The sequence below is a fragment of the Nyctereutes procyonoides genome, unplaced genomic scaffold (assembly GCF_905146905.1).
Source record: "Nyctereutes procyonoides isolate TBG_1078 unplaced genomic scaffold, NYPRO_anot_genome, whole genome shotgun sequence".
Taxonomy (NCBI): domain Eukaryota; kingdom Metazoa; phylum Chordata; class Mammalia; order Carnivora; family Canidae; genus Nyctereutes; species Nyctereutes procyonoides.
The window spans coordinates 74,378,078-74,405,789 of record NW_026575125.1 but is presented as its reverse complement, the minus strand read 5'-3'; the positions used below and the strand labels follow the sequence as shown (position 1 = coordinate 74,405,789).

Below are 27,712 nucleotides of genomic sequence, written 5' to 3'. Positions count from 1 at the left end.
TTTTTAAAACTGCTTTATTGGTTTCACAATATATGAGCATCTTTCCATGCAATAGGTAAAATTCTCCTGCTAACCAAATCTTACAGATTGGGTCAAAAACACAACATTTAACTCTAAGTAATAATAGACATACCAGAAATGAGTGACATCAAAAGGTTTACAACAAACGTATATCACGAACACTTAAGTTTAGAAAGCAAGAGTCTCCCTATTAATTTCAGGGATAATATCAGGATTCAAGGCATTAGGCAAAACTCATCCTGATGGTCACGGTGAGGAGGGTCAGTGCTAACTGCCTGTAGACTATGACTGAACTGCTTTTCCTTCAGCTTTTGCATGAGTTGTCTCATCTCCTCCCCAATCTTTTCCATATTCTCTTCTCTCATCCTTCCCTGTGGCTCTTCAAGCCGCTGAATCACATCCCACCTATACTGCAGGATGGGCTGCCTAACACGGAACCGCCTATGATTTACTCGAGGCACACAATATTCACCAGTTTCCAAAGAGAGGGCCAAGGGCTCTCCTTTATTAGTATTTTGCTCCTTTTCATCATATTTTTTATTTTCCTGGTCAGTATTTTCCGTGTTGAGATTTTTTACTGCGTGTTCCTCTTGGGACGCCATTGCTCCTAGGAGACAAAAGATAAAAGAAGGGGTTGAGTTTTTGGTGGACAGGTCAGCACCGAGGACAGAAGCCTTACTGCTCATCTTTCAGAGCCCTGGATATCAACGGTTTTTAAAAATTTCATTTTCCTACCTGAAAAGCCTTGTGCGCCCTCTAGGGGGCCTCCAGTTTGGACCCTCCCCCTTCTCTCTCTTCTCTGTCTTACCTCCCTCCAAACCCACCATTTTCCTACAGTTCCAGCCCCAGGCTTCTGCAGTCACCAAAATGGAGGTGGGGGACAGGGGATGACGTAGATGGGAGGGGGTCTCAAACTCGGCTCTGCACCCGACCCCCACTCTGTCCCCCGCACCGACCTGGGCCTATCCTTGCTGTCTCCTCCTTCTCCCGATTCTCGCCGTGTGGGCGCCGCCGCGACACTTGACACCTAGGCCCGCAGTCCTGCAAAGGGCCAGCGTGGAGGGAGCGGGGAGTGTTGCGAAGCGTTTGGCGCCGACCTGCCACCACCTGGTCCCTTCCGGGTCCCGGGCCCCCCTGGCCGCCCCCCTAATCCCCATCTCCGGCTCCCAACCCTAGCGTCCCCCCACCCCGCCCGGGAGGTTCCCCATTTTCCTGCAGGAACTGGGGGTGATTTCCAGTCTCTCTTAGTTGCTCTGCTGCCCTCTGGCCGCCCCAGCACCCCCACCCCAGGGGGCCACTACGGATGTTCCCAAGAATGCTGGGGGTGGAGAAAGCTGGCCCGGACCCGCTGCGTTGATCCTAGGAGCCGGCCCCGGAGCCCTTACCTGCTCCGCTTTCCTCGGGCCTGACGCCAGCCCGCCGGGCGCAGGACACCGGGGAGCAGGTACCCAGACGGGAGTGACGACTGCACTGAAGGCTGCGTCGCTCTGCAGCTCCACGTCACGTGAGCGCCCCGCGTCACGGATGAGCTCTCTCCCCTCCCACTCCACTCCCTCTGGACGGGGCAGGGAGCTCACTGGACCCTGATCCCCACGTCCCCTATGTACCAACTACCCCTCTGTGGGTTTGTGCGCGGGGCCACGACGCTCACCGTCTTGTCAGTCACTCAGTTTTTGTACTCTCCAATCTGAGGGCCAGCTAGTGGCCTCACCGCTTAGCGGTTGAGGTTTGCCCATCTTTGATTACCGGGGAAGGTCTGCATATCACCCTCCCCCTCTCCCCAAAGCCTTGGCATTGGCTAGGTCTTTTCCGTTTTTTCTTCTCTTCTCTCTAGTTGTGTATCTGCTTCCTAAAATTTTCTCTTTATTATCTTTTTAAAATAAGTATTGCTCAAAAAACATAATTATGAGGTTTCACTCTTATAAGACATGCTTCAACACGGGAAACTCATTTTTTATGTTCTGCATCACACAGAAAATATTTTCTCTGGGCTCCACAAAACTTCATTTTATTTTATTTTATTTTATTTTTTATTTTTTTACAAAACATTTTAGAACATTCTACCTTGTTTTAATATTTTGTGAAAAAAGGTGGGGAGGAGTGCATTGGGGGACAGGGAATCTTCCTGAACACGAACAGTGTTTTGAAAATGCTCAAAGAGAAATCCAGGTGTCAGATCTTGGTCATTCTATATAAATAATCCACTGTTTCCCCTATTTCTGAAACAAATTTTAAGATTTGTTAATAAACATTTATATTTTATTCTATGATAACATTCATTATGTATGGAAAAGTATTTGCTGACAACTGAAGCCATCTGCTGAAATTTGATGGCTATTATTGATGATTTTGAATACCTAAGCAAAGGGAAGTGCTCTGAGGCAGTGGCAGGTTGAGGGATGCAGAGATAGATTGTCCCTGCCCTGACAAGAAATCAGGAAGGTGCCTGTCTTCCCAATGCCACATACAAAGGCCTTTTATGTCCTACATTCAGGCTCTTGACTGCTTAATCCAAGAATACAGATAGACAAATGATCAAGGTAATGACCTAAGTAAATTCCTTTAGTTTTTTTATTCCCCCCCCCCAAAAAAAAATTCCCACCTAGTGACTCACCTCCCAGACAGATGTGTAGGGGCAGGGCTCTGTTCTCATACCTCTTCTATACCTCTATGGTAGAGGATTCCAAGAACAGTAGAGATTTGATTGCTGTGGGGAAAGCCTCCCAGGTCGGCCTGTTCTTTCTGTTACCTTGTCCAGGTGGAAGACTCCGTGGGACATTCCTGCTATCTTTAACCTGGGTTAGGAAGTGCAGACTGCTGAGATCCTCACCCTATCCTCCCCCCCTCCAGGGCACTCAGGAAGAACCAGGCCTTGCTGTAGGGTCACTATTTGCCAGTCTATACTCACCCTGGTACTCCCTCATTTATGCCAGGGACCAAGCAACACTGACTACTGACCATCCTGAGTAAACTTGTTATTTTCAACACAGAAGTCTGTGGAACAGATATTCAAATATTATCTGTATATGTGAGAAGGTGGTAATATATTCACATTTCTGTCGGAGAGAGGGGCCAAACTTCTTAGCTGATTCTCAAAGAGGCCATGATTCATCACCTCTAAAAAAGTTTTAAAATCTTAGGACTACCGGGTGGCTCAGTACTTGAGTGTCTGCCTTAGGCTCAGGGCATGATCCCGGGGTCCTAGGATGAGTCCCCCATCAGGCTCCTGCATGGAGCCTGCTTCTCCCTCTGCCTATGTCTCTGCCTTTCTCTCTGTGTCTCTCATGAACAAATAAATAAAATCATTAATTCTTTTTTAAATCTCTATATATGCTGTCTCACTCTCTTTCTAGCTCTTGACTTTCACCTTAGACCTGCTTCTTTTTAAATTGTTTTCTGCCCTAGTATCCACCCATTGGCAAACCCAGAATCTGGGTATTATCCTTGAATCCCTCATCATTGTTCCTCATGTTCAATTAATAATCACATCTGGCTAAGAATCTCATATATTTTTAAAACAGCAGTATGGAACTATAGTTTACATACCATAAGATCTGCCAACTTAAAGTGTACACTTTAATGGTTTCTAATATACTTAAAGAAATGTGCATTCATCACCATAGTCAATTTTAGGACATTTCAGTACATCAAAAAGAAACTCAAAAAGTACACCTTCACTAATCACTCCCCATTCCACAATTCTCTTCAAGCCAAGGCACCATTAACATAATATGTCTCTATAGATTTCCCTATTCTGGATATTTCACATAAATGAAATCATACAATATGTGTTCTTTTGGGATTGACTTCTTCATTTAGCACAATGTGTTCAGAGTTCATGGCAACAAAACAATTAATCATTTGAGGAACTGCTAAATGTTTTTCCAAAGTGGTTGATCATTTTAAACTTTCTTACCAGCAGTATATGAAGATTCTGTTATCTCTACATCCTCATCAACATTTGTTATTTTCTGAAAGTTTGCTTCTAGTCATATTAGTGAAGATGAAGTAGTATCTCATGATAGTTTTGATTGGCATTTCCTAGATAATTAATGATGTTGAGCATCTTTTCATGTTATAGTTCTGCTCCCATTCCAATGTGTGTGTTTTGTTGCCAAACCACCAAGCAATTCTCTGGTATTACCTGAGTTAATTCAATTCTGACACTATCTATTTGGAGATAGTATCAGATTCTACAGCTTAAGGGCTCAATCCCGCAAGATTGCCCTCCACTTCAGATGCCAATAACAAGTTCAAGTTATTACTTGTGCTCCCTCCTTAGGTTTGATTAATATGTTGGACAGGCTCACAGAACTCCAGAAACCAGTTTACTCACTAGATTACTCATTTATCACAAAGGATATAAATCAATAGGCAAATGAAATACATAGTGTGAGATCTTGAACAAAGCTTCTGTCACCATGGAGTTTTCAACCCTGCACAGCAGCATGTGGTTCACTAACTTGGAAGCTCTCTGAATCCCATCCTTTTTGAGTTTTTTGAGTTTTTATAAGGCTTCATTACACAGATATGATTGATTGAATCATTGGCTATTGAGAATTGATTCAATCTTTCCTGCACATCTCCCCTCCTTGGAAATCCAGGGAGTGGGACGGAAAGTTCCAGCCCTCCAATCATGGTTGTTTCTCCTGGCAAGCAGCCTCATATCTTTAGGGGATTTCCAAAAGTCACCTTATTAATAAACTCAGTTGTGGTTGAAAGGGACTTGTTATAAGTAACAATGACACTCATTTTAGTTTTTTGGCTCTGAAGTGACAAAAGACCAAATATTATAACAAAAGACACACTTTTATTGCTCGTATCTCTTAGGAAATTCCAAAGGTTTTGGGGAGTTTTGTGGCAGAGGCACAAAACCAACCCAAGCATTATCAATCTTTTTCATCTTTGCAAATTTAGTAAATTAAATTAATTAAATTTATTTTAAAAATAAAATATAAAAAAATCTCACCTTATTTTTCATTTCATTAATATACTTGAGAATCTTTCTCCATGGTTTTTAGATATTCTTTTTGTGTGCGTAACTTGATTGTGTTTGTGTTCTTTGCTCGTTGTTCTAGTGGTGTGTTTTGCATAATTTGAGTCCTTTTAGCTGAATAATGACTGGTGAAAGAATGCAAGAACCAAAAGTTGGGGTTTGTATTAATAAAAACAAGTGACAATCTTGGGTTTCTCATGGCTCCAATTGTTCATTGAATTTACAACCATTGTTTGCACACTGTGATTTTTCTGAATCAGGAGGAGATTGTTGCTGTGTCACAGCACATCAGGATGACAAAAGTCTGGCAACAAGAGATTATTTTTTGCAGAAGAGGAATGGACTTTATCTACATATGCCAAAGCCTTTATACTTTCTGTTCTTGCTGCCTTTGCACAAAAGTCATCCAGGGCATTTCCTTGATACTTAATTTCAGTCCTTTTCCTGTGAGCCTCAATTTTGGTCACAACAGTTTCAGAAGGTAAGAGAATAGCTACAAGAAGGTCATTTGCTTGCTGTCTATTTTTGACTGAAGTCTCAGTGGATATAAAGGAAAGCCCTTGGTTTCTATAACATCCCCAAAACACAGCATACTGGCTGTCAATATAAATATTAATAATATGTCCTTTTGATAATTGGTATATTCTGATAAAGATATAGAGCTCTGGTTGTTAAGTTGATTTAGCTTAGGAAAGTTTAGCCTCTCAAGTAGTACGTACTGGATAGTAACAGTATAGCCTGCCTGGAAATTCTGATTTTCATTTTTACAATATGATCCATCAACAAACAAAAGTACATTGGGATTAGTCAAAGAGGCATCTCGAAAATCAGGATGCAGTGTCCTAAAATTCAACATTATTACTTCCGAGTCATGGGCTTTGCCCTTGTCAGGCAAAGGTAGTAACTATAAGATTACGAGTGTTGCAATGTTTAGGATGGAGATTAGGTGGTAAAAGCAGGAGGTTCTCATAGAAGGATAGCCTGCTTGCAGAAAACTGCTGAGTCAATTCAGAATTAAGAAGATATTGGAGAGCATGTGGAGTTTGTTAATAAATGCCATTTCTGGAGCTTGGGAAGATGGCAAAGTAGGAGGACCTAAGCTCACACCATTCCATGTTTACAACTAGGTATCACTCACAGCCAAATAAATAAACAGGAGAGGAAGCTGAAGACTGGCAGAACAAACTCCACAACTAAATGTAGAGAAGAAGCCACATCTAAGAGGTTAGGAAGGGCAGAAACGGTGGTAGGAAGCTGCCTGCAGGAAGGAGGCAACTGCAGTCACAGAGAGGGGAAAGCACCAGGGAATACCTGGAGTTGGGGGTGGGGGTGGGTGGAAAACAAATCGCCAAACATCTGTCCTTGAAAACCAGAGGGGATGAATTCGTGAGTTTGTATAACCAGTGGAATTTGGAAACTGAAGTTTTATTTTTATTTTATTTTATTTTTTTAGTTTATTATGAATATTTAATTTTATTTTATTTGTATATTTTTTATTGGAGTTCGATTTGCCAACATATAGTATAAGACGCAGTGCTCATCCTGTCAGGTGCCCCCCTCAGTGCCCGTCATCCAGTCACCCCATTCCCCCTCCCACCTCCCCTTCCATACCCCTTGTTCGTTTCCCAGAGTTAGGAGTCTCTTATGTTCTGTCACCATCTCTGATATTTCCCACTCATTTTCTCTCCTTTCCCTTTTAATCCCTTTCACTATTTTTTATATTCCCTATACGAGTGAAACCATATGTTTGTCCTTCTCTGATTGACTTACTTCACTCAGCATAATACCCTCCAATTTATCCACGTTGAAGCAAATGGTGGGTATTCCTTGTTTCTGATGGCTGAGTAGTATTCCATTGGAACCTGGAGTTTTAAAAGCCAGCTGACTCACCACTAGAAGAGCATGGAGGGCAAGTGATAGTTGGGTTTCAACCCTTAAAGAGACAATAGCCTTCTGAGAGGCAAGATAGGCAATTACTGGCATGAGGCACTATATGGCCTTGGGCTGTAGTGGATATTGAGGTGATTTGGGAAGAGGTTTAGTTATGTCTATCTGAACTTTTATAGGTTCTCCATTTTCTGCTCTCCAATTGTTAGTGTTAGAATTAGCCCATGAATCTTCAAACACCTGGATTAAATTAAAGATCATTTCCTGGAATTATTCCTATTCTATATCAAAGAAAGATTGTGAGAAACATAAAGATTAGGTTCAGTTTGGTCAGAAAATTCTAAAGTAAGCTCTCTGTTTGAGGCAAAATATATCAGCCTCTTCAATTTGGAAAGGAGATCTCTACCTAATACATTGACTGGAGCTGTGTCACACAGCAAAAAGAAATGTTTTTCAGTGAAAGGTCCCAGAGTCGATTGCACTAATTGAGATAGAGGCTTTCTCTGAATTTTATTAGATACCTGAATTTTATTAGATTAGTTTATTAGAAGAAACTATTAGAAGTTTCTTCTCTATTCAGAGAGATTTATTGTCTTATGAGACTGGGGTTTAAAGTAGAGAGTGTAGCTCCAGTATCTACCAGACGGCAAGATTTTCCATTAATCTTGATTTTAGTTTCCTCTTGGTTTTTTAAGGGACATACTGATAGCAGTGTACCAGAGAATCCTTCAGTCCTGTCAATCTTGGAAGAGATCTATATGGGGGCTCTTCTTTGAGGGTATAAATGAAAGCATTTAAGTTGATGTTGAAGGATTTGCACAAAACCTTTGAGGACAACCTTTTTTTCAGTGTCCCAGTTGATTTCAAATAACACTGCTCCTGAGTTAGTGTTTTGATGATGAACTCCTAAGAAGATGTAATGGAGGAGGTGCAGGTGTTGTTTTGGGCTTCTGGCCTTGGAGCTGTTGCAGCTATAAGGCTAATAACTTGGACTTTTGTTTATAGTCTTGTTCCAACATCCTTTCAAAATGCACAGCAATGACCATGAATTCAGTCAGACAAGTGGCTTTCCATATTATTTTCTGTCTCTTAACCCACTAATCTCAGAAGATAATCCATTTTCAAATAAGGCAGCTAGAGCAGGTTGGAAAACATCACTTATTGTATGGAACCCAGAATGCCATAGAAAGAGAGCTTCCAGACAAGCTTTAAAGTCTGCCATAGATTCATCTTTCTTTTGTTTGCATGTTTGAATAATAGGTCAATGATTGAAGGCAGGCATGACCTTAGGAATAGCTTTTAAAAGATGGTTTGCTATTTTACAAGCTTTTTCTGGTCCATAAGGGGACCATGTCGAAGATCAAGGATCTCAAATATCATCCTCAGAGTTTTGCCATTCTGCTTCCACATCCTTTTTTGGACTTCATCAGGTCCTACCAGTGTGTGCACAAGTTGATAAAGATCTTGCAGCCAAGGATTATAGGCTCTTATGAGGAATCTAAATTCTTCTGAAAAATTTTGAGGATACTCCCTGGGTTTAAGAAATTAACTGTAGCCATTAGTTAAATCTTTGACAAAGGAGTAAAAGATACATGGAGAGGATCACCTGCAGCCTCGAGTGGTTTTATTTTAAGAGTTAACTGTTTAATACTTTCTTCAAAGTAGAAGAACAATTTAGATAAAGAATTAGTATACTGTGAAAACTTAGGTAAAGGAGGATAGAGGGGAGCAGTAGGAATCATGTCAGTCTTATAGTCTTTTGTTTTAGGTACCTCTTGTGTCTTTGATTTTTCACTGGCTATTTGTAGTAACATTTTCAATCAAGCTATTGATTCTGGAGCCTGAAACCTTATGGAGGCTTCTGCATACCAGTTAAAATAGGTGTCCCATTCTGTTTGATTTGGGAACACTTAATTTCAAGTGCACTTCTTAAATAATCTTTTCTAATTGGAACATTCTGCATAATGGCCATTGTAATTCTGAGTTGTCCTTATTAAGATTTTGCCATTTTTCTGTAGTATCCACAGCTTCCAGGACCAAATTTCTTAGACATAAAATAAGCGGGTGTGCTGGAAGGTGGTGTGTTCAGTTCTTTGGAACTTGAGGATTCCATTTCTTTAGCTAAGCCTTGGGTCTCTTGGAGGGAAATTAATACCTAAGAGTGATGTGCAGCTGGGTTAGGGTTTGTACATATGAAAGTGTATCTCATTGCTTGGAAATTTTCTTGAGGTTTTCAGATGACCTAGTGTCAATCTAACTCATTCCATGATCAACATATTCTAACACGAGTCTTAGGTGATGACTGCTCTAACAGCTTTTGATTGCTCACCCATGCCCACCAATTTTATGGCCCTGGTTTCTGAGATTCTCATTTACAATAGATCTATTCTTACTTTATCTTATGTGTATATTAACAGAAACTAACAGAAACTGTGGAAATAGGACTCCGGGCACCAGCAGAAACCAAAGAGATAGAGATGGTACTGACCAAGAAAAGGCCTTAGGTATGTACCACCAGCAGTTCCCAAAGTGGAACTACTGACTGAAACAGCAGTCTCCAAACAAATGGGAACTGTGGACTAACCAAGGGCTAAGGACTTGGATTCTAGGTGGAAGCATCTGCTAGTTCAGGTTGACCTGCTAGGCTTTGAACTGTAGTGTCAATTATCTCAGGAGCTCAATGGAAAGTGAGCAGAGCTCACTTTATGTATACATAAATTTTGTATGCCCCTGTTTTGGATAAATAGTGCATATGTTACATATACTTCTCCATTTTCATATTTTACTTACTGATATTTACTGGCAATCTACTATACTAAGATAATGAAGTATTATCTATCTAATACACAGCATAATACTCTTTGTGTGGATGTTCCATAATTTTTTTCTCACTCTTCAGTTTCACTTTTCCATATTTTTTACTTCTTTTTATCTTTTGACTCCTTTTGCCTATTTCTCCCACCCTCTACTGCCTGCCTCTGGTAACCACCAATCTGTTCTCTGCATCTAAAAGTTTGCTTCCTTGCTTCTTGCTTTCTTCTTTATTTCTTTTTAGAGTTCACATATAAGAGAGATCATACAACATTTTTCTTTCTCTGATTTATTTTACTTAGCATAATGTCTTCAAGGTCCATCCATGTGTTTGCAAACAGCATAATCCCATTTTTATGCCTGAATAATATTACTTTGTGTATGTGTATTGTGTGTGTATATATACACACATTTATACATGTATCCATCAATGGACACAGGTTACTTCCATGTTTTGGGTATTGTAAATAATGCTGCGATGAACATGGGGGTGCATATATCTTTTAAAGTTGATATTTTTATTTCTTTAAATAAATATCCAGAGTAGAATTGCCAGATTGTAGGGTAGTTCCATTTTTAATTTTTTGAGGAACCTCCATACTGTTTCTATACTGGCTGCACTAATTTACATTCCCATCAGCAGTGCACAATAGTTCTGTTTTCTCCATATCCTCACCAACACTTATTATTTATCATCTTTCTGATAATAGCCATTCTAACAGGCATGAGGGGATAACTCATTGTGGTTTTGGTTTCCATTTCCCTGATGCTTAATAATGTTGAACATCTTTTCATGTACCTGTTGTCCATATTTATGTCTTCTATGGAAAAATATCTATTCAGATCTGCTCATTTTATTTATTTATTTTATTTTTTAAGATTTTATTTATTTATTTGACAGAGAGAGCAAGAGAACACAAGCAGGGGAGCAGCAGAGGGAGAGGGAGAAGCTGGCTCCTTGCTGATCCTAGGACCCTGGGATCATGACCTGAGCCGAAGGCAGAGGCTTAACCAACTGAGCCACCCAGGCATCCCAGATCTGCTCATTTTAAATGATATTGTTTGTTGTTTTTCTGTTGAGTTGTATGAGTTCTTTATACATTTTGAATATTAAACTTCTGTCAGGTATATGATTTGCAAATATTTTTTTCCATTCGTTAGGTTGCATTTTCATTTTGTTGGTGGTTTCTTTTGATGTTCAGAAGCTTTTTAGCTTGATGTAGTTCCACTTGTTTATTTTTGCTTTTATTGCTCTTGTTTTGGTGTCAGATTTTTTTAAAAAGCCAAAGACCTATGTCAAAAAGCTAACCACCTGTGTTTTCTTCTAGATGTTTTATGGCCTCAGGTCCTATATTCAAGTGTTTAATCTATTTTGAGTTAATTTTTGTGTATGGTGTAAGATAGTGGTCAAGTTTCATTCTTTTGCATGTAGCTGTCCTGATTTCCTATTTTTAAATTGAATTCTTTTTCTTTTTATTATTTTTGAGATATGAGAGTTTTTATATATTCTAGATAGAAATCCCTGATCATATATATAATTTGCAAATATTTCAGCCCATTGTTTGGGTTATCTTATCACCTTCTTAAATCGTGCCATTTAAAACACAATAGCTTTTAATTTCAATAAAATCCAAATTATTTACTTTTTTCCTTTGTTGGTAATTTTTTTGTCGTCATACCTAAGAAACTTCTGCCTAACTCAAGATCACAAATACTTAATCTGTATATTTTCTTCTAAGAGTTTTGTGGTTATACTTTGACAATAGTCACATGGTTTTATTTCTGGACTTTTAATTCTATTCCATTGTTATATATCTATCTTTTTGCGAGTACCACACTGTCTTAATTGCTATTGATTTGTAGTAAATTTTGAAATTTAGAAGTGTAAGATCTATAAATGTCTTCTGATTTTTTTATTTTTTATTTTTTAAGATTTTATTTATTCATGAGAGACACAGAGTGAGAAAGAGAGAAAGAAAGAGAGAGGCAGAGAGAGAAGCAGGCTCCATGCAGGGAGCCCAACGTGGGACTCGTTCCCAGGTCTCCAGGATCACAACCTGGGCCGAAGGTGGTGCTAAACCACTGAGCTACCCGGGCTGCCCTGTCTTCTGATTTTTAAAGATTGTTTTAGCTACTGTGTGTCTCATGCATTTCATTATGAATTTTAAGATATGATTGTCAGTTTTTGCAAAGAAGGTACTTGGAATTTTGATAGAGATGGTGCTAAATCTATAGAAAACATCAAAGTATATTTTTATCTAAAAAATTAAGTCTTCCAATTCATGAACATAAACATATTTCCATTTATTAGTATTTTAAATTTCTTTCAAGTGTGTTGTAGTTTTCAAATATCAAGTCTTGCACTTTCTTAGTTAAATTTGCTCCCCAGTATTGTATTCCTTTTGATGCTATTGTACATAAAATAGTGTTCTCAATTTCATTTTCAGATTGTTCATTGACAATGTATAGATATATAACTGATTTGCATATATTGACCTTGTATCCTGAAACATTACTGAACTCGTTTATTAGCTCTAATTACACTTTTGCATGTGTGTGTATAGAGTGAGGCAATGTTTAAAAAAAAACAACAATTTTGCAATTAGCATTGTAGATAATGGTGCCAGAATGAATGCTATATATCTAAGATCCAAAATAAAACAAACATTTCCACTATCATCAGATTTATTCAAAACGATTATCGGTGGCTTTCTTAGTAGTAACTTGCAGGCCAGAAGGCAAAATGATAATATATTTAAAATGGTGAATGAAGAAAACCATATCAGTGTGAATTCTTTGCCCAACAAGTGTCCTTCAAATATGAGGGAAAAATTAAAACATTCTGAAACACAAACTGAGAGAGTTTGGAAAGGTAGAAAAGGAAATTACTTGTGCAAATATAAAAAAAAAGCATGATTGTAACTTTGGGTTGAAAATTTAGTTTTTACTCTTTTACAGGATTTAAAAGACAAAAACATAATCTATATTAATGGATACACAATATAATTTGTGACATCAATAACATCAAATGAGGGAAGGAGACAGTTGGAAAGTTGTAGAGTTTTGTATGTGATTCAAGTTAAGTTGCTATTGGTTTAAAATAGATTGTTAAAACTTTGGATCTTATATATCATGTTTACAGTAACCAGAGTAAGTATTTATAGAATATACAAAAAAGGAAATAATAGAATAAAAATGAGTCACTACAAAAAAAATCAACTAAGAACAAAGGAAGGCAATCATGGAGAAAATGAGGCACACAAAAAACTATAAGACACACAGAAAACAATAACATGGCAACAGTAAGTTCTTCCTTATCAGTAATTTCTTTAAGTGTAAATATAAGTTTAATATAAATGTAAATTAGTCTCCCTTATCAAAAGACATAGATTGGCAGAATGCATTTAAAAACCTAATCCAACTATTTCAGTTTTTATCCTAGAGGATAATGCTGGCCAAAAGAACATACCAAAGATGATGTGGAAGGGCAATTGGTATCTCTTAAAGCAATATTTTTTTGCTGGTACAAAAGGGATGGACAACATAAATAATAAAAACTGGGGTCATAAAAGTATATGAAATAAGAAATGGGATTGTGATTTTAATTCTCAACCTAAAGCACCAAGTCATGTCCTTCCTAAGACAAAAGGTATTAGAACTGGCAATGGTAGACATTAACTGGGCCATAAGGGATCTGTTCTGCCCTGACTCATTTCCTGTGACCTCAAACCTAACCAATTTTGATTGAGTGGGTGTGTGATTTTTGGATGGAGAGGCAGGGATTTCAATAGAGGTGTGAGACATTAGGGGATCCTGGCATGGTTAATTGTGTCAACTATGGCTCTAAATAGATGGTATCTGAAGTTCTTTCACCAAAATCTCAGTACCCCACATGCTTATATATGACAATCTATCTCTTGGACTGTCTCTGTGGGTATAAAACAGTAAATATTACTCAAAAAATGATAAGTACTTTCATTTTAGCTGGTGCAAGAAATAGTTACCTTGCACAAAGTACAACAGGATGACAACCTCTGTTGGCTGTCTATGGGTAGTGAGTCCCAATTGAAAGTTATGAAAATGGAGAGTAGGCATGAAGTAAACAGAAAGTAGTGCATTTGGACTTTCTGTGGGTGTCAGGCCCTTCATGACCCTTGAGATGTTCTTACCTAAGAGGATTTCTGGTTCTCAACTGCAGAAATCAACAACATGAAGGCTTCCCAGGAAGTGGTGATCTGAAAGGTCTTTGCAGATGTAATTAAGATAGGAATCTCAAAATGACAGCAGCCTGAATTAAGGTGGATTTTAAATTTAATGACAAATTTCCTTAAATAAATTTAAAAAAAAACGGAAAAGGAGAAGACAGAATTAGAGGGAAGAAGGCCATGTGAAGATGGAGGCAGAGATTTGAGTTATGCTGCCACAAGCTAAGGAAACCCCACAGCCACCAGAATCTGGAAGAAGCAAGAGAGACTTTCCCTTAGAGCCTTTAGATGGAGCATGGCACTGCTGGTACTGTGATTTTGGATTCTTGGCTTCCAGAATGTGAGAATTAATCTCTATTTTTTTAAGACATCTGCTTCATGGTACTTTGTTATGGCAGTCCTAGGAAACTAATACAGATTCTAGCATCTGGAATGATGGGTTGTGACAACAAATACCTAAAAATGTGGATGTAGCTCTGAAATTGGGAAATGGGTAGAAAATGGAAAAAATTGAAGGACATGACAGAAAAAGCCTAGGTGGTCTTGAAGAGACTGTTCGTGAAAATACAGTGCTTCTGGTGAGGTCTCAGAAATGAAGAGCATATTATTGGAAAATGTAGGAAAGGCAATCTTTGTTAGAAGATGTGAGAAAACTTGGCTGAATTATGTTTTGTTGGATGTAAAGTAGAATTTCTAAACAATGAATTTGCTTATTTTGCTGAGGAGATTTCCAAGCAGTGTTTCTCCTTGCTGTTTACAGTAAAAGGTGAGAAGAAAGAGTTAAATTGAAGATTGAATTGTTACTTCTCAGCATATTTAGGTTGCAAAAGATTTTAAGTGTGTTCTGGAAAAAGAGCTGCTTATGGTTGACCACCCTTTGCTCAAGACATTAGATGTGTGGCTAATGGATCCAATCAATTTCTCAGAAGATTCCAGAAATAAAGATGAGGTTATCCAGTAAATATCTGTAGAAAAACCCATTGTCTGATGGCATGGATTTCCTAGTCATACATGGAAGATTCACAAGGTTTTTAAGACGAGCGTTAGACTACTTTGGACTTATAACACTGCCAATTTGACTTGAAGATAACAAAGGAGGCACAAAGTGAAGGAAGGCTGTCAGACTTCTAGGATTCTAAAGGTAGGAAACATGATGATAGAGCTACTTGGCTGCTAATATGGGTCATTCCTCAAGAAAAATATAGAATGATTATGAGGGCAAAGACACAGATATAGAGGCAGAGTCCAGAGAACGCAGGGCAACTGTGATGGGCCCAGAGAATAGAGCCTCAAGCCACAGAGGATTATTCCAGGCTGTTGAAACCTATCAGAATTTACTTTCCGGGAATTTCAAATTTACTTGGGAGTAATGAATTTTTTTTCAATCCTTTCAAGTTCTCCCTTTCAAAATGAGAATGTATATCAGATGAATTTACCACCATTTATTTTGAAAGCAAATAACTTGTTTTCAAGTTTTATAGGTCCAAGATGGAGAAAAATTTTACCCAACTTAAGTCTCACCCACACCTGATTTAGATGATGAGATTTGGAACTTTTAAAATTAATATTTATGGACTCCTGGGTGGCTCAGTGGTTGAACGTCTACATGCCTTTGGCCCAGGATGTGATCCTGGAGTTCCTGGATGGAGTCCCACATTGGGTTCCCTGTGAGGAGCCTGTTTCTCCCTCTGCCTATGTCTCTTCCTTGTCTCTGTGTCTCTCATTAATAGATAAATAAAATCTTCTAAAAATTGATATTTAGATGAGATGTGGCCATGGTATGATGGAAGCAGAGATATGAGTTATGTTGTCACACAGGAAAAATCACCAGGAAAACCAGAAAGCTGGAAGAGGCAAGAAAGGATTCTTCCAAGAGCCTTCAAAGGAAAATGGCCCTTCTAGCACCGTAGTTTTGATTTTGGACATGCAGAATGGTGAGATGATCAACTTTTGAAATTTTAAATTTTAATTTATTTTATTGTAATGTTATGGCAGTCTTAGGAAACTAATACATCAGTACAGAAAACATGCATGATGCCATGCATTTACACACACACACACACATTTCTCTGATAATACAATCATTACCTTTCTTTTCTCACTTATTACCTTATCACAATATTTGCAGTTGTGATTTTGTAGATTATTATGCTTACAGAGCTTTTTATATATTTACTTGGGTATTCCTATTGATCTTATTAACAATTTTAGTATCAGTTTCCTTTCTCTCTACTTATGTCTTTATGTGTCAATGTCAGTAATATATGAAGACAAGTCTTTTCTCCTCAGGTTCTCTTGTGCTCTTTACTGCTGTTTTTCCCTAAATGGATTGTTGCTAAATTTGAATAGATTTGTATGCCTAAGAAGGAATACTGTTCTCTGCCTAAAGCTATTTGACTAATACACTAGGGGCACAGAAAAGCATCCCCAGGTATGACAGAGTGAGAGAGAACATGCCCCACTGTGGTAGCCACACAGCCACAGGGCACACACATAGCCTGGGCGTTAGAGAGGTCCAGTTTTTGAGCCTCTACCCTTACTGTTTTCCAAGAGTCACTGAGCCTCTTTGACTCTCCTTTTCTTTCTCTGTGGACCAGTGATCAAAATACAGGCCTCGAATGGATTTTTCATAGATTCAACATAACATGCTATGTCACTATTTATTAAGAAGAGAATCAAGGATCCTGAGTGGGAAAATCCTGAGACACAACTGGTCTTTGAGCGGATTAGTGTCAGTTAAACGTTGGCTTCCCAGCCCCAAGCAAACCTCCCACTCAGTCAACTAACTCAGGCTACAGAAAAAAGACAACAAAGATGATGAAGATGAAGATGACTACATCCAAGAGTTTCTTGTCAGGGCTGCGTTCTCAGGATCCTGGATGAGCCTGGGTGAGGGCCTCCTTTGGGATTGTGTGCTTGGCCTGGAGGGAAGTGAAGAGAAGGAGTTGGGAGATCAGCAGAGCCAGGAGCCCTGAGTTTCATCCCCAGGCCACCCAGTTTCGGCTCATTTGGCCTGAATTCCTCAGCCTCACCTTGGGCCAAGTGAGAACCTCCGTAGTCCCACTGGCTGTCATGAAGTTACCTAGTGTGGAGAAAGCATAGGTGATATCCATTAAAACTAAAGCAGACACAATCTAACTGCACAGTACCATTTCCCAACCTATGCAAAAGAAACATGCCACCACATTTATCACAATGTAGGCAATGGAATGAACCCTGTGGCACAGTGAGCACTGGGAAAAACTCCTGAAACCAAAATGTTTGTCAATAAAGGCACAGGTCCATGGATTTAGGAAAGTAAAACAACAAACAAAATGAAGCTAGCTAGGAAGGAAGGAAGGAAGGAAGGAAGGAAGGAAGGAAGGAAGGAAGAGCTCAGCTTATAAGTAATGAAAGGATAATGTTCAGGGTGATAATTAGTGAAATAAATGAGCAAAACAAATTACCTGCAAGTTGACATGATTCAATCTTGGTTCCTCCCAGCTCCCTCCTATCCCCATGCACCCCCAACACTCACTTCTGAAGCCACTGGAGATTCATCCCAGACTGAGTGGAGAAAGTCTGTACCACTTCCTGCTGCTTCTGGCAGAGGGTGGGCCAGGAACTGCAGGAGCGTGCGGGCACTGGGATAGAGAATGTGCTCTGAGTTTCCTTGGGGCTGGCGTCCCTCACAAACAGGTCATCATTCATGATGCACAGGCTGAAGGAAAAAAAATGGGACCTTAGAAACTGGACAGATAGACAACCCCACACCCCAACAACGATCCTGCTCCCACTGCCACTCAGAAACCAGATTCTTTCCATACCCCTACTGGGCACGCCACCCAGGTTCCTTGGCCGGTACCTCTATTTTTCCTTCACCCCTCAGAGAGCCAACCTTTAGAGAGATTGTCTAACCAATTTCACTACATTTATAGGTTTATCCCCAAACCACGGACAATTTTACGTCCATATTTACCGAACACACCTGCCAAGGAGTGGACGGTCTAATCTCCATTTTCAGAGGAAGACACTGTGTCACAAAGAGATCATGTGACTTGGCAAAGGTCACAAAGCTAGTGAGTGTGGGGATCAGGGAAAGAACCCATAATCTGATTTCAGAGCCAATGCTCTTAATCACTAGGAGACATGATTCCCTGGATGTACCTGATGGTTTTTCACAATATTGAGAACACCCCAAAGACTGTACCTCCCCATTCCCATACCCCCGAACTCATACTGAACTGGGTGTTACACCCACAACAAAGCACTCACCTGTAATTGCTGACAGGGGTAGCGATGAAGGTCCGGGTGAAGGTGCGAACAGAATCCTGAGACATTCCTTCCACTTCAGCAACACACAACAATACCCCCTTAGCATCCCACATGTTTACATACTCACACAGCATTCCCCAGTCAGGGTCTGAGTTGATATTCATGCTGAAGGGGACACTTGTTCCCTGGGGAGTCAAGGTGTTCTGGATGGGGAAGGCAATCTATTCCCTGTGACAGGGACTCTACCAGTGACAGGGACCCTATCAAGTGCATTTGATGCACTTTTCACAGCTGCTCAAGAGATAGGCATCATTAGCTCCATTAGCAAATGAGGAAACTTATAGGTTAAGAGCCCAAGGTCACAGAGTAAGGATCTAGGATGAGAGCCGTCAAACTCCACAGACCGTGTCCCTAATGCCCAGACTATGTGGGGCAGACAGGCACAGACCTAGTTCAGACCGGGATGATTTGAGGGCAGAGTGGAGATGGGAGAACATAGGAGGAATAGGAAGGGGAGGGAAGGCACCAGAAAAGCTGGGAGAGTTCTGAGAGGGAGCCCAGCTAGCAGTGGGGAGAGCAGTGGGGGCGTCTGGGGAGGAGGTTCTACACACACGCACCTTCCTTGAATACCCCATTGACGGAGAAGCAGATCATCATCTCCTGAAAGAGAAGAGCCCAGGTGCTAAGTCACCTAAACTTTCTACCCACCTGTGGCTTTCTGGGGTTGCCCGAGGGAGGAGACTGATGCTCACCGTCTGGAACCACATGTCCACCACGAAGAAGCTGAGGTCATGCTGAGTTTTGGGCAGCACACAGAGGGAGCGCACGATGTCACACTTTGTATGCTTCAGCAGCTGAACACGCAGGGCTATGAAGAGAGGAGAAAGGAGCAAAGGTCAGGGGTTGCCACACCCGGGACCCTATAATTATCTCCTCACACCCCCTTTCCCTGTCCAGTATTCCCCATCACACACGCACAGGGGTCCTTAAGTTTCTTCAAATTCCTGCTCTCCTTGAAGTATTCACACAAGCTGCTTCTAGGAGAGAAAAGGGAACAAGAGGTGGTGGTCTGGCCAGTGTGAGTGTTTCCAGGAGCTGCCCTGTGTCTGCTGGGGAGCCACAGGGCCCAGGAGCAGAGTCTGAGTTTTGCTACTCACAGGGCTGGGTCCTTGGGGTTGAAGGGAGTGGTCAGGGAGAAGCAGGCCTCATCGTGGTAGGCACTGAGGAGACCCTGACGGTCTCCAGAGTCGTCGATCAAGTAGTACCTGCGGGGGGATGGAGGGTGGCAATGAGGATAGTCTATCTCTGTGGTCTAGACCCCAAATGAGATTTCAAGACCCAGTCAGCAGTCCTGAGCTTGGGTGACCTCACCCATCCTAGCCATCCCCTTCCCCAGATTCCCAGGAGTACTTACTGCAGTAGGAATTGCAGGATTAGACTCTTCAGTGCATCAGATCCAAAGAAGCTTCCCTGAAATCACAATGGTCCTCAGGACCATGGCTGAGACCCCTTCCTCACGCACCACCCAAAACCCTGCTTGATCCACCCTTCTCACCTTGCAGGTTGGTAACTTCTTGTGAGCTGCAATACCAATGCTGGTTGGTGAAGGCGACTCCTGGCTATCCTGGGAAAAGGAAAAGAGGAAGTGGGCAGTGTAGACCAGGAGCTGGTACTGGACAATCAGGGAAAGGATGGGCCCCAGAGAGGGTGAGGGTCAGAGGCCAGGTGTAAAATGGCCCTTGAAATTACATGGGCAAGACTACATTTGGGATCGTCGTCTTGAGGTCCCTGATGCCTGTGGAGAACGTGGTTGAAGGAGATCTGGAGCCCTTGTTGGGTTCCCACGCGAATCTGTACCTCCATGAGGTCTAAGGGTCATGAAAATTGTAACTTCTGCAAGACCTAAATGGCTTCAGGGCAGGTTGTGGGAAGCATCGGTGCCAGTAGAGAAGTCGATGATCAAGGAATACACCTACCAGGCATAATAACTTGGGAAACAATTCCAGGATGGAGCTGCATAAATCCAGACAAAATAGAAAAGTTAGTGAAACTTTCTTTGCAAGTGTCCTTCGTCATAGGAGCAAGCACACTTACACCTGACTCACAGCCCAGTATGTCCCACCTACACCACAGTGTCCCAGCCTTCCGGGGCCCTTGGCACCTCCACTGTGGATTGACCTATAGGGAAAGCATACACTCTCTTCCCCTCCTCTCTGATTCCATTTCTCCACCCCACCCCCTCCTCCCTCTCTTTCCCCCTGGGCGGCTCCCACCTAGACTGCCCTGACTCCCTTCTCCAGTGCCACCAGAAGCAACATTTGGAGCTCAGGCTCCAGGGCTGAATTCCCCTCCCTGCCTCCCTTCTTTCCTTCAGATCCCTACCGAAGACTCCAGAGAGAAGAGGGAATGGGGTGGGCGCCCAGGACTCTGCTACCTCACTAGGGGTCCAGCATTCTGCAGCACTATGACCCCCACCACCACCACCACCGCCAAGGGATGGCCCAGGATGCTGGGGCATGGGAGTGAGTGAGGCAAGAGCCAGGAGGCAGGGAGGGAGAGGGAGGGAGATAAAGACAGAAGAGGGGGGAGAAGGTAGGAGGAGAAAGGCGAGAGAGACATAGGAGAACCAGAGACTAAGAGGAAGAGAAAGCAAAACAAAGGGAAGGGAAAGAAGCTCTACCATGGTGGCGGGGGTCAGGAAGGAAGAGAGAAGGAGGAAATGGCCCCATGGCTGCAGCCTTTTCCTTCATCCGCCCTGGCTGGCCCTAGCACCCAAGGTAGGAATGGAAAACATGCAGGTGTTGGGCTGGGGGCCCATTGGATGCTGGTTGAAACTTTGTCACCTGTGTGAGCTCAATCCAAGCTGGGCATGGGGAACAAGGCAACCATAGGGGCAGGAGACCTGTCCCAGAAGGAGTAGAAGGTCAAGCCCCAGGTCAGCATGGCTGAGGTTCTGTGGCCTCCTCTTATGATCCCTGCTTTCCCTCCTGATGGCCCCTGTGCACCTGTGCCTGTCTCAGTTGGTTCCTAGCCTGAGGGATTATATCAATGTCGGGATCCCCAGGGCTCCTCTGAAGGACCAGTCGGGTTGATGAGATGTGTGGAAGGAGGGGAGGGGGAAGTGCCTCTGAGAGGCCTGTCTTTCATTATGCTCAAGCACTTCTGCCCTCTGCCTTCCATCCCTGCTTCAGGAAAGCCCTCAGCTCACTGGCAGTCACCCACTTCTGGCCCCCTGACTCAGGGAACCCTGGTGTCTCCCAGGGAGGGCCCAGATCTTGGCTTTGGGCCAGAGGAACAGGACCTCAGGGAAGAGCTCCCCAGGACCTCAGCCTTCAGCATAGGGCAGGAAAGCCATCATGGCTGCGTGGGATTGGGCGGGTTGGGGGGGGGTGCGGGCAATACATTTGGTTCAAGGAAAGGAGGCTCCCTCTCAAAACAAGGGAGGGAAACGCTGTCTCAGGAGGGAATTGGAAGGCCTGTCTCAGCATGAGGCTCTGGGCTAGAGGGCCCTTCTCTGTCCAGGTCACAGCATGTGGTTCAAGGTGGTCATTCTGGTCCTAGTGAGGAAGGGGAGCCCTGCTTCATGGATCACACTTTGCAGAGGGCACGCTAGAGAAAACTGTGTGCAGATAGCCTGCAAACAGATCCCAGACCAGACAAACAGGTGAGCAGGTCAGAAGAAGGGAAGGAGACCTCTAAGCACAGGTGAGGGACAGAGGGAGGAGAGCATAGGGCCTCTGGTCCCCCCCCCAAAGGAACAGAGCTGCTGCCTCCTCCAAACAGGCACCATAAGGCATAGTTCAGAGTCCCATGGGGTGACATAGTGTACAACTGACCTTATGTTGGTTGATTTATCAGGAAAGGCGGTGCACAGGGAGCTTCTGTTGGCACTCATCTCTTCTGGCTGCAGGCTTTTGCTCTTGTCCAACTCCCCTGCGGACTTCACCTATAATTATAGGGAGGAAACAAATGGAGCAGAGAAAGATGGCCAGGAAGATCCTGCACCCGCAACCCTTCCCTTTTCCAACAAGTCCACTTCCTGACTCTTGTCACCACTCCGTGAGCACTCCTGCCTTCCTTTCAAAGAGGGATCTGGGTACCACACCTCACCTCACTGTTCAAGGGCTTGATACTGGAGGCATTCTGCATAATGCTGGATGGGCCATCCCACTGGTAAGGCTTCTTGTCGCTTCGGTTCAAGGGCAAAAGCTATGATGAGGAAAAAGTTAGAGTGAGGACCCCAACGGGGAATATCTGGGGCCAATGTGCCTCTTCTACCTAACCTCTCCCACTTCACCATCAGTCTCAGCACTGGGCCTGAGTCCTCACCTTGGAAATGTTCTTTCCATGGGTCTGCAGGGAGGCAGCCATGCTGTTTCTAGGATTCAGTACCATTGCAATATCATGGGTGATCAAGTCTCCGAGAAGCCCAGAGGAGGCAATCAGAAGGCTGAGGAGAGGCCCGGCTGGTACAGCTCTAGCTCCAACCCCTCCCCACGTTACCATCCCTATGTCTCCTTCCCAGACGGACCCCTCTGCCCTCACATGCCCTAGAATTACTGCTGTGGGCATACCAGAGGCATAGGGGACTCTCTGGCTCTTAAGAGGGTTCTGGGAAACTACGTATCATTTGTTCATGGTCAGCTGCAGAGTTAAGGATGGGGTCAGTGGCTCTGAGTTTGAAGTGGAGATGGGGGGGGGCAGTAGGTGTGGGAAGAAGATGTGGGTCTGGATGTGGATGCACAACTAGTCTTGAGTCTGCATTACCTTTGTCTGCTCCACCTTTTCTGACATCAGCTCCTTCTGCACAGAGTGGGGTGCATCAGAGGGGTAGACAAAGACAGAGACCTGTAGGGAACACAAGAGGGGCTGGGTAAGTACCAGGAAACCTGAGCCTTGGGATCATGCAAGACCTTACCCCTCTCTTGCCCTCCTGCCCCCAACTAGCCACAGTCATGCCCTTGGCACGCACCCTTTCATTATTCTCATCCCAGATCTTCCCGTTGACACTCTTCAATGCAAAGGCAATGCTGGCATGCTCAACAAAGAACTGGGCCTGCATTTTCTCATAGTGAAACTATAGGGAGAATGGCAAGAGAAAGATAATATGAGACCCAAGACACTGCTCATCTGCCCTGTTTCTTCTCATCTGCCTCACTGTCTTCTCTTACTTCAACTGGGGTGAAGGGGACACTGCATTGTCCCTGAATCAGATTCAGCAGCCACGTCTCTTCATATTTGATGCCAAATGGAATCTAGGAGGCAGAGATGGGAGAAGAGATTGACACAATGGAGTCCAAGGTTAAGAGAAGGTTAGGGAAGACCATTGTCTTCGTCTCATACATTTTTTTGGGGGGCGGGGGGCTTTAAAATAATTTCTTCTGATAGGACATTATCCATTATTGCAAACGTTTGTACCAGACATGGATTTCCTTTCCATTCAAACGCTTCTCTTCAAATAATCAACTTAAGATGTTTAACATGTACTTCCTTTTATAAAGTTCCAAGTGATCCTAGCTCAGGGCAGGGTGCCTTAGCCTGCCTCTCCAACGGGGACACCAGAGACTCAACCTCCCCCCACATTCAGCTAGAGCTAAACTGAGCCTTCCGGTGTGGAGTTGCTCCATCTCCCTGGCTGTAGTCTCCTCTGCTCTTAGACAACCTACCGGATTCTCCCTGTAGTCCCTTTATATTGCTTCTCTGAGTCTGCCCTTACTTGATCTAGGATGTTAACTCCTGTTAATAAAAAGACTGCTTACCCACTCTTCTGCCCCAGAAAAGTACCCAGCATATCTACATGAGTCCAACACAATTTCCTCTGTTCACCTTCTTCTGCATATTAGGCCCCTTTTGCCAAGACACTCACTATGATCTTGAACCAGCTCCCCGAGGTCTCATCCTGCCTCTCCCCCTCCATTTTTCTCTCTGGAGGCTTTTGCTCTCCCTCCATGTTAGCTTGGACTTGGTCTTGTTTCTGAAAATTGCCTCTCCAATGACATGGTGGAATGGCATAGGGAGTGCTGTGGGCAAGTGGAGAGAAGAAAGTAGTCCACATGTGCTCAGAAAGTCTTCTATTACACATTTTCCCACTGATCCCAGGGTACAATAAAGTTTGCTCAATCATTATCCTGATTCTATCATTCTTCACTCTTCCAGGTTGGAGAAGAGACTGACGTATTCAACTACAAGGCTATGTATTCCACTGGCTGGTACATTTCAGCTATGCTGACTGGTCACTTACTATCTTACTCGGGTGCTCATGTGAGTGCCATTTGTTGCTGGATCTCCATCTTGCTGCTGGTGGGATGAAGGACGAATGCCAGAACTGACTTGTTCAGACCAGTTGTTATATCTCCTTCGGTAAATACTCCAGCATCTTGCTCTTCTTTGCAAGGAGTTACCTACGTTATTATGCCCTGAAATTGAGAACAACACGTCAGTGGTCCCAAATGCCACAAAAGGTTCTGGGGAAATACCATGGCTAATGAAGAAATATCACTGACTTTTATCATCCAAAAACAAAATAGGGCACAGTGCCAAAAAGGTTGAAAAACTTCACTGCGGTTCCCTTTCCTGGGAGGATGAGACGTGGGGAGCATTTGCAGCCATGAAGAAATAGAGCACAGAGGAAAGGGGTTGGGCCTGGGGTTTCATCTGTGATGTTAGCCCCCTGCTCTGCCCTTTTCAGGCTAGGTGACCTGGGACAAGTTGCCTAGCACCTCTAATTCACAGTTCCCTCCTCTGCCTTGGGGGATAACAAAGTCCACCCTGAAAGTTTGGTGTTATGGTTCAAGGGTCAAGGGTGAGTTCCCACCTGAAGAAAGAATTAGAGAAGTGAAAGTTAGATTTAATGAAAATATCCAGAATAGCCTGGAGAGACATCATATGGATAATACCAGAAGAGAGAGGAGAGAATTAAATGAGATGTAGTGGGCATATCTAACACATGCTTCATTTGAGTCCCAGAATGAAGGAGAGGGAAACGTGGAGAAGTGGCATTTGAAGAGATCTTGCTTGAGAACCTTCCCAAAGTAACGGGATAATCAAGTCAGTATAACAATACTAAGAGGAGACAAAGTATGCTTTAAGGAAAAACATTCCTAAAGAAAAGATGTACATTTCACAATGATGTTAATGTAGCAAAACTGGGAAAATTTGTCACCAGAAGACTCAGACTAAAAGAAATATTAAAGGTTCTCCTTCAGGCAGAAGAAATATGATCCCACGTGGAGGCACAGAGATGCAGGAAAGAAAGACTAATGAATGGCATTTGTGAATACGTAGGCAAGTCTAAATGAGTATCGACTATATAGCACCATGAGGCTAATTTCTTCTAGGGGTTTAAATACACGTAGAATTAAAATTCATGGCAATACCTTGGGAGGGTGTGAGTGGAATCAAAGTGTTTCAACGTTCCTTCACTGTCTGAATGAAGAGCTTTAAAGAAGTAATTTACATCAGACCGTGAAAAGGCAAAAAAGTACATTATGGTATTAAGGGTAAATACTATGAGAATGTTTAACTGTCCAACCAAATAAGGTAACAATTTAATACTAATATAGGGGTGCCTGCCTGGGTGGCTTAGTTGGTTAAGTGGTCCAATTTTTTTAAAAGATTTTATTATTTATTCATGAGAGAGAGAGAGAGAGAGACAGAGACAGAGACAGAGAGACAGAGAGAAAGAGGAGGGGTGAGGGGAGGGGCAGAGTGAGAAGGAAAGGGAGATCATCTCGAGCAGAGTCCACGCTGAGCATGGAACCCAAGGCGGGGCTCTCTCTCACAACCCTGATATCATGACCCCAAGATCAAGATGTGAGCTGCAACCAAGAGTCGTGGCTTAACTGACTGAGCCACCCAGGTGCCCCAAGGGTGCGACTCTTGATTTTGGCTCAGGTCATGACCTCAGAGAGAGCCGTTCTCTCTCTCTCTCCCTCTCCCCTGCCCCTCCCCACCTCTCTTTCCCTCTAAAAAAATACTAAATAATTTCAAGGAAAGGAGAGGAAAAGGGCCTTACAACAGGCAGAAATAAATGTGCAGTTAACACGCTGTATAGAAATCAAGTTATACCTATATTTACATTAAAAGTTTCAGACTGGATATTCCAAATAGAAAACCAGATATTATGAACCTAGAAAAAAAAATTCCATCAAATGCTCCTTAAAAGAGACACATGCAAAGTTTAATTGTCTAGAAAATTTGAAAATAAAACTAAAACAAGGCAAAATGTGTACCATTTACACACTAACGTACTGCAAGCTGGTGTAACCATATTACTAAAGGGAAAGGTATTAATTCAAGGGGGAAAAACACTGCTAAAGAAAAGAGGGATGTTTCATTATTATAAAAGTTTCAATGTAAAAAGGAGCCATTAGTACAAAATTCTAAATTTGTGTGCGTGTCTTAACACAGAGCCAAAACGTGCAAAGCAAGTGATCACAGTAAAAGGAGAAATGGATAAATTCACCATTACAGTGGGAAACATTAACACACCTCCTTGAGTGACCTATAAAATGGCAGACATAAATTCCACTAGGTGGAGATTTTAAAATGAGAATTAAGTAAACTAACAAATTTACTTAATTGGCGTGGAACAGGGCACATAACCACTACACGTGGAACATTCCAGAAGAGGTCATATGCTGGGTTATAAAACAAACCTCAAGAAACTTCTATGGGGGTAATACAGTCTACCCTGAATAGTTGATGTAAGAGTCAAGGGTAATGGTGGGTGCTCTGCCTGTCCCCAGCCTCTAGCAGGCATCCAGAGAATGTTAATTTATACCAACACCCCCTCCCATTTGCCTCCTACCTCACCAACCTAGGAGACCCTCCCCACTCTCCAAACTCTGGACCTGTGAAGACCACATAAATCAGGTCTATCCCCTCAACCAGTGAAGAAAATTCACCTCACCCATGACCACTTCCATAGGAGGGGAAGTTTTCCATGTGGAATGGAACCAGGATGGGAACGTCAGGGCCCACTTAGCCCATTTCAAGAGAGTGGAGAATAGTCAGCCTGGGCCACTCCACCCTTCCTCTAAAAGGGGGTTGGCTGGGTGTCCTGTGGGGTGATGTGGTTTGGGAAGGGGCCCAGAACCCCTCATACCCTCTGGGGATCTGAGACCAAGGCCTCATGCTGACCAACTTACCCATGGTGTGGACTGAGGCAGTGATCCGTCACCAATGTCCTCCCGGTTTGCTTGTGAAGAGAGTCCGTGGGGTCTGGAGCTGGAGGTTTGGAGATCAACGATGGCTGCTGAGGAAGGGGAAGGGAGGTCCCGAACCCCTTTGTCAGCGCCACACAAGCAAGATGGAGTCCTTACGGGAAGTCCCTTCCTCAAAGGCATGGAGAAAACCTCAGGCGCCCGAGGCGACTTTACTTCTTATAATTACTGTCCCCTGAGTTTGCTACCAGCCTACCAGGGAACTGTTTCCAACTGAATCTGCCCTGCAGAAAAGGCCAACTAGAGTCAGGAGGGGTGGGACCGGACCCAGGTACTTATAGCTACAAACACAGGGGACTCTGTATGCCAGACTC

General features: G+C 42.8%; 2 protein-coding genes across 2 annotated transcripts; both read right to left on the bottom strand.

The window, feature by feature from the left end:
* Positions 1-7: 7 nt before the first annotated feature.
* Positions 8-1,501, bottom strand: LOC129518474 (protein BEX1-like). The gene is made up of 3 exons (XM_055338621.1): positions 1,407-1,501; positions 978-1,062; positions 8-628 (listed from the first exon to the last, which is right to left on the bottom strand). The coding sequence occupies exon 3, from the start codon at positions 621-623 to the stop codon at positions 237-239; it is 387 nt and encodes a 128-aa protein (XP_055194596.1). The 5' UTR covers positions 624-628; positions 978-1,062; positions 1,407-1,501; the 3' UTR covers positions 8-236.
* LOC129517999 (nuclear RNA export factor 3-like) lies at positions 931-27,327 on the bottom strand. The gene is given in 20 exon segments (XM_055338070.1): positions 931-1,062; positions 1,407-1,576; positions 16,953-17,002; positions 17,438-17,620; positions 18,175-18,247; positions 18,792-18,834; positions 18,927-19,042; positions 19,153-19,211; positions 19,332-19,439; positions 19,589-19,644; positions 19,730-19,798; positions 20,151-20,187; positions 22,011-22,120; positions 22,285-22,383; positions 22,942-23,022; positions 23,147-23,251; positions 23,346-23,429; positions 24,041-24,194; positions 24,416-24,590; positions 27,324-27,327. Coding segments are annotated over 20 exon segments (1,908 nt in total).
* Between the last annotated feature and the right edge of the window lie 385 nt (positions 27,328-27,712).